The sequence below is a fragment of the Nesoenas mayeri genome (assembly GCF_963082525.1).
Source record: "Nesoenas mayeri genome assembly, chromosome: 30".
NCBI classification, from domain to species: Eukaryota; Metazoa; Chordata; class Aves; order Columbiformes; family Columbidae; genus Nesoenas; species Nesoenas mayeri.
Window position 1 is genome coordinate 431,170 of NC_137564.1, and position 9,492 is coordinate 440,661.

General features: G+C 58.9%; 1 protein-coding gene across 1 annotated transcript; it reads left to right on the plus strand.

The window, feature by feature from the left end:
- Positions 1-663: 663 nt before the first annotated feature.
- PSMD4 (proteasome 26S subunit ubiquitin receptor, non-ATPase 4) lies at positions 664-8,290 on the plus strand. Its single transcript, XM_080361244.1, has 10 exons — positions 664-730; positions 3,867-4,007; positions 4,443-4,557; positions 4,696-4,782; positions 5,420-5,488; positions 6,112-6,327; positions 6,414-6,522; positions 7,639-7,770; positions 7,866-7,933; positions 8,011-8,290. Exons 1-10 carry the CDS (start codon positions 705-707, stop codon positions 8,176-8,178), a joined length of 1,131 nt encoding a protein of 376 aa, XP_080217370.1. The 5' UTR covers positions 664-704; the 3' UTR covers positions 8,179-8,290.
- Positions 8,291-9,492: the final 1,202 nt, after the last annotated feature.

Consider the following 9,492-nt stretch of genomic DNA (forward strand, 5'->3'; position numbering starts at 1 on the left):
GGGAGGGGACAGGACCCCTGGGAGGGACATGGAGGGGACAGGACCCCTGGGAGGGACGTGGAGGGGACAGGACCCCCAGGGAGGGGACAGGACCCCTGTGAGGGACATGGAGGGGACAGGACCTCTGTGAGGGACATGGAGGGGACAGGACCCCCAGGATGGACAGGGAGGGGACTGGACATGGGGACAAAGGACACCCAGGAGGGACAAGACCCATTGGAGGGACATGGAGGGGGCAGCACCCTGAGGAGGGACAGAGACATGGGAAAGGACACCCAGGAGGGACACAAGGGGGACAAGACCCTTGGGGGGACATGGGGGACAGGACCCCCATGGCGGGACACACGGACAGGAGCCCCGGGAGGGAGACGGAGGGAACTCGGGACCCCTGAAAGGGACATGGGGACAGGACTGGGAGGGGACAGGACCCCCGGGAGAGATGGGGGGGGGACACAGGACCCCCGGGGGGAGAACGGGGTCAGGGTGTGGGTGGAAACTCCCCGTTTCCTCCCATAACGGGGCGGACAGGCCTGGGTGTCCCGGCCCCGCCGCCATGGCGTCCCCCTCCCCGGGACTACAACTCCCAGCGTGCCCCGCGCCCGCCGCCGCTCGAGATGGGAAGCGGCGATTGGTCGGGAGCGTAGAGCCAATCGGCGAGCGCCTTGTTAGACCGGACCCGGGCCGGCCTGAGGGAAGGGGGCAAGATGGTTCTGGAGAGCACCATGGTGTGGTGAGCGGGCGGGCGGGCCGGGGCTCCTCTCCTCTCCTCCCCGCCGCCCTCCCTGCCGCCTCACGGGCCCCGGGGAGCTCCGGGGAGCGGCTTGGAGCCGCCGCAGCTTTCCCTGAGTCATCCCGGGCGGCGGCGGGAGCGGGGCCTGAGGGGGGAAATGGGGTCTGAGGGGGGGGAGACGAGACCTGAGGGGGGAGATGGGAGCGGGGGGCGCAGGGTTTAAACTGGGGAGGGCTCAGGGTGGGGGTGGAGGTTTGGGGCGCTCGGTGGAGAGTTTGGGGATACCCCGAAGGGGCTTTGGGGGGATGTGTAGTGGGGAAGGTCCCTGGGTGAGCAGGGGGGGTCGGGTGAGGTGGCTCATGGAGGGGGGTGGTCGCTGCTCCCCAGCGACAGGACGGGAGGAAACGGCCTCAAGTTGCGCCAGGGGAGGTTGAGGTTGGACATCTGGGAGAGTTTCAAAGGGCTGTGGGGTGTTGGAACAGGCTGCCCAGGGCAGTGCTGGAGCCGCCATCCCTGGGGGGCTGGACAGGGTGGACAACAGGGTGACCATGAGCCAGCACTGGGCCCTTGTGGCCAGGAAGCCAATGGGACCTGGGGTGGGTTAGAAGGGGGTGGTCAGTGGGTGAGAGAGGTTCTCCTGCCCCTCTGCTCTGCCCTGGAATAAAGGGTTTAGTTCAGATACTATCAGGATATACTTGGGGAACATATATACGTATATATATATACATATATATATAACATATATATATAAAATATATACAGCCATAGCACCCTGAGAACGCTCCATCTGGTCTGATCTGGGAAGCTAAGCAGGGTCGGGCCCGGTCAGTACTTGGATGGGAGACCTTACAGATACACAGCCATAGCACCCTGAGAACACCTGATCTGGGAAGCTAAGCAGGGTCGGGCCTGGTCAGTGCTTGGATGGGAGACCAGCTGGGTCCAGAGAGGTTCTCCTGCCCCTCTGCTCTGCCCTGGGGAGACCACACCTGGAATCTTGTGTCCAGTTGTGGCCCCTCAGCTCCAGCAGGACAGGGAACTGCTGGAGAGAGTCCAGCGCAGCCACCAAGATGCTGGAGGGAGTGGAGCATCTCCCGTGTGAGGAAAGGCTGAGGGAGCTGGGGCTCTTTAGTTTGGAGAAGAGGAGACTGAGGGGTGACCTTATTAATGTTTATAAATATATATAGGGTGAGTGCCACGAGGATGGAGCCAGGCTCTTCTCGGTGCACACAATGATAGGACAAGGGGTAATGGGATCAAGCTGGAACACAAGAGGTTCCACTTAAATTTGAGAAGAAACTTCTTCTCGGTGAGGGTGGCAGAGCCTAGAACAGGCTGCCCAGGGGGTTGTGGAGTCTCCTCTGCAGACATTCAAAACCCACCTGGACATGTTCCTGTGCGACCTCACCTGGGCGTTCCTGCTCCATGGGGGGACTGGACTGGATGAGCTTTTGAGGTCCCTTCCAATCCCAAACATACTGTGATACTGTGATGAGCTTCTCAGGGACGTGGGTTAATGGTTGGACTCGATATTGAGGGGCTTTTCCACCCCAAATGACTATGCAACAAGACTGGTGAAGGGACTTGAATATAAGACCCATGGGGAGAGGCTGAGGTAGCTGGGCTTGTTTAGTCTGGAGAAGAGGAGGCTTAGAGCTGAGCTCAGCACTCTCTAGAACTACCTGAAGGGCAGTTCTAGCCAGGTGGGGATTGGGCTCTTCTCCCAGGCATCAGCAATAGGACAAGGGGGCATGGGCTTCAACTCTGCCAGGGGAAATTTAGGCTGGACCTAAAGCAATTCTTTACAGAGAGAGTGGTCAGGCATTGGAATGGCTGCCCAGGGAGGTGCTGGACTCGCCGTCCCTGGAGGTTTTTAAACTGAGATTGGACATGGCACTTAGTGCCATGATCTAGTAAACAGACTAGAGTTGGACCAAGGGTTGGACTCTATGATCTCTGAGGGCTTTTCCAACCCAGTCGATTCTGTGATTCTATGATGGGGCTCACCGGTGGGCACCAGCCAGCCCGCCTCACCGGGACCGGCCCATTTCCAACCCCGTGGTGTGGAACAGGGGGAGATGAGACTGTTTCTGTGCTTGGGCTTGTGCTGGGTCAAGTGTTTTTCTTCAGAAGAAACATTTCCCTTGCTATTAAAATTTAAAAATCCTGGTGGTACCTCAGGGGAGCCGTAATTTGGGGCCAAACCAAACTCTCAAGCTCTTATTTATCTGCTTGTCCTTCTCGGGGGGGACTCTGCTGAGAGAAGGGCTTTTCCTGCCAGTTCTGCGCTGTGTTTACGAGCGGATGGAACGGAGGGTGGGGGTTGAATTACAGGCGCCCTGAGTCGCTGTGGGGCACTGTTCCCTGCGGCCGGGACGTTCACGGTGGGTTTAGGGGTTCAGCTTCTTGAAGAAAACACCGTGGGGTGAGCAGAGCCGAGTTTAGGGAGCACCCACCCTGGGAAAGCTGGTTTTTAACCTGCTAAAACCTGATAGATGCGTAGATTTGTGCTTTCCCGTGGGGTGGTGTCTCTTGTGGAGATGTTGGGAGGCATTGAAGGGACGCGGCTCTGAGGTTGTGTCGCCTCTTTGGTGCGGAGCAGGAGCTTCCAGCTCCACTCTGGTCTTGTTCCTGGGACCCAAAGGCTGGTTTTGATATGAAAAGTCACTTATCTCTGGGAGGGACGTTGAGGGGACAGGACCCCTGGGAGGGACATGGAGGGGTCAGGACCCCTGGGAGGGACATGGAGGGGTCAGGACCCCTGGGAGGGACATGGAGGGGACAGGACCCCTGGGAGGGACATGGAGGGGATAGGACCCCCAGGGAGTGGACAAGACCCCTGGGAGGGACATGGAGGGGACAGGAGCCCTGGGAGGGACATGGAGGGGACAGGACCCTTGTAGGGGACAGGATCCCAGGGAGGAGCATGGAGGGGACTGGACATAGGGGGACAGGACACCCCTGGAAGTGACAGGACCCCCGGGTCCTAACAATATCTCACACTGAAAAGACAACTTACCTCTACCACAAGAAACACCCGTGACCTGCGTGACATAGGCGTGCTGTCCCCAAAAGCGCGTTTTGGGGACAAACGTCTCCCGTTTCACCAGCTCAGCCCCTCCTCTGTGCGTTTCAGCGTCGACAACAGCGAGTACATGCGGAACGGAGACTTCTTACCCACCCGCCTGCAAGCCCAGCAAGACGCCGTCAACATCGTGTGCCACTCGAAAACCCGCAGCAACCCCGAGAACAACGTGGGGCTCATCACCTTGGCCAAGTACGACCCAGGGAGACGCGTGGGGGGAGTGTCGCAAAACGCGGCCGTGGCAGCAGAGTCTGAACCCAAACTGGTTCTACTGGGAGGACTGGTATGGGAAAACCTGCCCTTTGAGCGCTTTCCAGCACCAGGGGATGTTCTGTCTGCCAGAAACCTCCTTTGGTAGCTTCGTGGGGGACAAGTTGGCGCTGTGCTGAATAAAACCGGCCAGCGGGCTCGAGGTCGCTGGTGTAGGCGACAAAGACGCGCACGAGCCTTCGTGTAGACGTTACTTGGGGTTTTTTAGGAAACCAGGCAAAAGGTTTTGCTCCCTGCGTGCGCTCACCCACAGAAACAGGCGCTGCAAGGGGGGAGTTTCTTATTGTAGCGATTAAAGGGTTTTGCAAAGCAACTCTCTGAGAAGAGGTCGCCAACGTGAGCGCGGTTGTGTTGCAGTAACTGTGAGGTGTTGACCACGCTCACGCCAGACACGGGCCGGATCCTGTCAAAGCTACACACGGTGCAGCCCAAAGGGAAAATCACCTTTTGCACGGGGATCAGAGTCGCTCACGTAAGTGGAATGAAACTGAGAAGCCTCTCGTGGTGTTGAACCCACATTTCCCTGCGGAGCGGGCAAAGTGACGGGGTGATAAGTGTCCTTTATTGCTGAGAATCTCCGCTGAAGTACAACGTCGCTTTTATCTCGCAGCTGGCGTTGAAACATCGCCAGGGCAAGAACCACAAGATGCGCATCATCGCCTTTGTCGGGAGCCCTGTAGAAGATAATGAGAAAGACGTGAGTCGCGACCAGTCGGGGACCCGTAAATCGGGTTTATCGCTTATTCCCTGGGCTGGAAATCAGGTTTTCCACCCCAGTGAGGAGCAGGAGGGCCAGGGACAGAGCTCTGGCTTCCCCGCTGTTTCCTGTTGGGTTGTTTCGCACTTCAGGCTCCAAAAGCTCAGCAGTTCAGCTCCAAAAGGAGCTTGTGCCATGTCCCACACCCCCTGGCTTGTCACTGTCACCTAATAAACCGCTTTGGGCTTTTTGCCTGAGGACCTGGGGGTGAAATCTCTGTCCACACGCAGCAACAACACTCACAGCCTTTGCAAGATGAACTTAAAACGACACAAATGAGGTTGATGCAGAATAATTCTGGCTCTCCTAGAAAGAACAGGTTGGAAATGACCATTTTCAGGGGTGCGGAGGTGCTGTCCCCATCGCTGGGGACGGTCACTTGCTTTCCCTTGTGCCACCTTGGGCTCTTTGCGCCCGTCCCACCCAGAGAGGTGAAATATCTCAAAACTCTTTATTACTGGGATGGCTTGAAACTGATTTTGGAATTGGCTCCCCCAGGACCGACTCTGGTTTGTGCTGAGCCAGCGCGGTTAAGAGCCGAAAGCCGAGCTAACGCCGCCGCGTCTTCTCCTTGCAGCTGGTGAAACTGGCCAAGCGGCTGAAGAAAGAGAAGGTCAACGTCGATATCATCAATTTTGGAGAAGAGGTGAGGATTTGGCTGTGTTTCTGGTGTAAAATCCAGGAGTTTGTGTCCTTCCCAGCGCGGAGCCTGAATCGGGTGCCGGTGTAAAAGGGATGTGGAGAGTAACGTGTCCCTTTGCACAGACCCGTCTCTTGTTTCACCGCGGGGCTCATTAAACCCCCTCTGTCCCACTGGGAACCGCGGAGGGACACGGGGACAAGGGGGGAACCCCAGCAAAGCTCCAGCCCCCGCCTTTCCTTCAGAATAAAACATTCTGAGGAACTTAATTATGGAAGTGCTAAAAATCCAACATTTAATAAGAAAATGGTAGTCGTTTCAATCCTTGGTTATCTTTTGAATGCTCATATAGTTTCTATGTCTCGTTACCTTTACTACATTTCCCTTATCAGTAGTAATTTAATTTCAGACTATTTATCCTTCAGTGTCCTACGTGCCATAAATTGTATCAGCCCACGATATTAAACTACTCAGTGGTTTTGAGATTCACTTCAAACAGGGAGTTTTGGCTGCGATACTTTCCAATAACACTATTTTCGATCAGTTTTGCAAAGCAGAGTTTCAGCTTTAAAGAGTTAACTGTACATTGTGACACAGAAGGCTCTTTCAAGGTTCATCTTTGCCCGCAGGAAGCCAACACGGACAAGCTGACCGCCTTCATCAACACCCTCAACGGCAAGGACGGCAGCGGCTCCCACCTGGTGACGGTGCCGCCAGGGCCGTCGTTGGCCGATGCCCTCATCAGCTCGCCCATCCTGGCCGGGGAAGGCGGTGCCATGTTGGGTTTGGGTGCCAGCGACTTCGAATTCGGCGTGGACCCCAGCGCCGACCCCGAGCTGGCTCTGGTGAGCGCCGGGTGGCCGCGGGTGCTTGGTTTGGGTTGTCCTGAGCGGCGTCCCCGCTCAGCTTGTCCTTGTCCCCGTCCCCGCAGGCTCTGCGTGTGTCCATGGAGGAGCAGAGGCAGCGGCAGGAGGAGGAGGCCAGGAGGGCTGCGGCGGCGTCCGCGGCTGAAGCCGGGATCGTGGCCAGCGGCGGGGATGGTGAGTCAAGCTGGTGGGGTAAAATACCATCGGGAGGTAAAGGTGGTGGAGAAAAGAACAGTCGGGGAGTAAAGGCGGTGGAGAAAAGAACAGTCGGGGAGTAAAGGCGGTGGGGAAAAGAACAGTCGGGGAGTAAAGGCGGTGGGGAAAAGAACAGTCGGGGGGTAAAGGCGGTGGGGAAAAGAACAGTCGGGGGGTAAAGGCGGTGGGGAAAAGAACAGTCGGCGGGTAAAGGCGGTAGAGAAAAGAACAGTCGGGGAGTAAAGGCGGTGGGAAAAAGAACAGTCGGGGAGTAAAGGCGGTGGGGAAAAGAACAGTCGGGGGGTAAAGGCGGTGGGGAAAAGAACAGTCGGGGAGTCAAGGCGGTGGGGAAAAGAACAGTCGGGGAGTCAAGGCGGTGGGGAAAAGAACAGTCGGGGAGTCAAGGCGGTGGGGAAAAGAACAGTCGGGGAGTCAAGGCGGTGGGGAAAAGAACAGTCGGGGAGTCAAGGCGGTGGGGAAAAGAACAGTCGGGGAGTCAAGGCGGTGGGGAAAAGAACAGTCGGGGAGTCAAGGCGGTGGGGAAAAGAACAGTCGGGGAGTCAAGGCGGTGGGGAAAAGAACAGTCGGGGAGTAACGGCGGTGGGGAAAAGAACAGTCGGGGAGTCAAGGCGGTGGGGAAAAGAACAGTCGGGGAGTAACGGCGGTGGGGAAGAACACCAGTGGGGAATGAAGCTGACGGGGAAAATTGCTGGTGGGGAATAAAGGCAGCGGGAAATAAAGCTGGTGGGGAAAACACAAGCGGGGACGGGCAGGATGTTCCCCAAGAAGGAGGTTTGGGCCGGCGTACGGGCCACCCTGGCAGCTCTCGTGGCTGCGGGAAGCGCCTGGTGGTGACAAGGTGGTTCTGTGCGACGTGGCAGCTCCCGGAGCCACCGCGGCACAAGGCAAGAGGCGCTTTCTGCCCCACGGTGTCAGAGGGAGGCGGATAAACCGCGGGGATCTGGGGGGCGACCTCCCAAAGGGAGGTGGAAGGGGCAGGGAGCTGCTCGGCTCGGGTCCCCGTCCCCGGCGAGGGGACAGGGATCGTGTGGCACCCTGGGCTGGTTCCCGAGCCGGGTTTCTTTGTCGGCGCAGACTCGGACGACGCTCTGCTGAAGATGACGATCACGCAGCAGGAGTTCGGCCGAGCTGGGCTGCCCGACCTCAGCAGCATGACGGAGGAGGAGCAGATCGCCTACGCCATGCAGATGTCCCTGCAGGGAGCAGGTGGGTGCCTGGGCACCCCAAACGGGGCTTTGGCAGCGGGGCAAGGTCCAGATCTCACAGGGTGGCTGTTTAAATCCCCCATCCTCCTCCGGCAGAGTTTGCGCAGGCGGAGGCGGCCGAAGTGGACAGCAGCACGGCCATGGACACCTCCGAACCCGCCAAGGTGATGTTTTGATCCCCTCTGTCCCCTCCGGTAGGAAAACGGGGACCCAACTTGTCCCTAATTTGCTCTTCCCGCAGGAGGAAGACGACTACGATGTGATGCAGGACCCCGAGTTCCTGCAGAGCGTCCTGGAGAACCTGCCGGGCGTGGACCCCAACAACGAGGCGATCCGCAATGCCATGGGCTCGCTGGCCTCGCAGGCTGCCAAGGACAGCAAGGACAAGAAGGACGAGGACAAGAAGTGAGGGGACGAGCCGGGGACGCTGCTGCTGCCGCCCCCCCGGGGGTGAGTCGGTGCCCGGCCGGGGCCCAGCGGCGCAGGGGGGTTCTGCTGTGACAATAAAGGATTTGCAGGGGGTCCCTGTCCTGTCACCTCCCTGGGGGTCAGCCCGGGACCCATGGTGGGAAATCTGGTTCCCTTTGTACTGGGGGAACTGGGCCCCTAGAGTCTTCTCTACTGGGGGAACTGGGTCCCAGGTCTCCCCTGTACTGGGACACTGGGCTCTGGGTAATGGGGGAATGGGGTCCCCAGATTCCCCTGTACTGGAGGGGGACATGGGCCCCTGGGTCACCCTGGCACTTGGGGGAACTGAGCCCCCAGACTCTTCTGTACTGGGGGAACTGGGCTGCTTGTGTCCCCTCTACTGGGGGAACTGGTGCCCCAGACTCCCCTGTACTGGGGGAACTGGGCCCCAGGTCTCCCCTGTACTGGGGGAACTGGGCTCTGGGTAATCCTGGCACTAGGGGAATGGGGTCCCCAGACTGTTCTGTACTGGGGCAACTGGGTCCCAGGTCTCCCCTGTACTGGGACACTGGGCTCTGGGTAATCCTGGCACTGGGGGAATGGGGTCCCCAGACTGTTCTGTACTGGGGGAACTGGGCTGCTGGTGTCCCCTTTACTGGGGGAACTGGTGCCCCAGACTCCTCTGTACTGGAGGGGGACATGGGCCCCCGGGTCACCCTGGCACTGGGGGGAACTGAGCCCCCAGACTCTTCTGTACTGGGGGAACTGGGCTGCTTGTATCCCCTCTACTGGGGGAACTGGTGCCCCAGACTCCCCTGTACTGGGGGAACTGGTGCCCCAGACTCCCTTGTACTGGGGGAACTGGGCCCCAGGTCTCCCTTGTACTGAGGGAACTGGGCCCCAGGTCTCCCATGTACTGGGGGAACTGGGCTCTGGATAATCCTGGCACTAGGGGAATGGGGTCCCCAGACTGTTCTGTACTGGGGGAACTGAGTCCCCAGACTCCCCTGTACTGGGGGAACTGGCCCCAGGTCTCCCCTGTACTGGGACACTGGGCTCTGGGTAATCTTGGCACTGGGGGAATGGGGTCCCCAGACTGTTCTGTACTGGGGGAACTGGGCTGCTGGCGTCCCCTTTACTGGGGGAACTGGTGCCCCAGACTCCCCCGTACTGGAGGGGGACATGGGCCCCCCGGTCACCCTGGCACTGGGGGGAACTGAGCCCCCAGACTCTTCTGTACTGGGGGAACTGGGCTGCTGGCGTCCCCTCTACTGGGGGAACTGTTGCCCCAGACTCCCCTGTACTGGGGGAACTG

Excerpts from the sequence above, each read along its gene's own strand:
- PSMD4 (XM_080361244.1), top strand. The coding sequence starts at position 705 with ATGGTTCTGGAGAGCACCATGGTGTG. Across the intron at positions 731-3,866 it reads CTGGAGAGCACCATGGTGTG|CGTCGACAACAGCGAGTACA; the intron begins GTGAGCGGGCGG and ends TGTGCGTTTCAG. Across the intron at positions 5,489-6,111 it reads TCATCAATTTTGGAGAAGAG|GAAGCCAACACGGACAAGCT; the intron begins GTGAGGATTTGG and ends CTTTGCCCGCAG.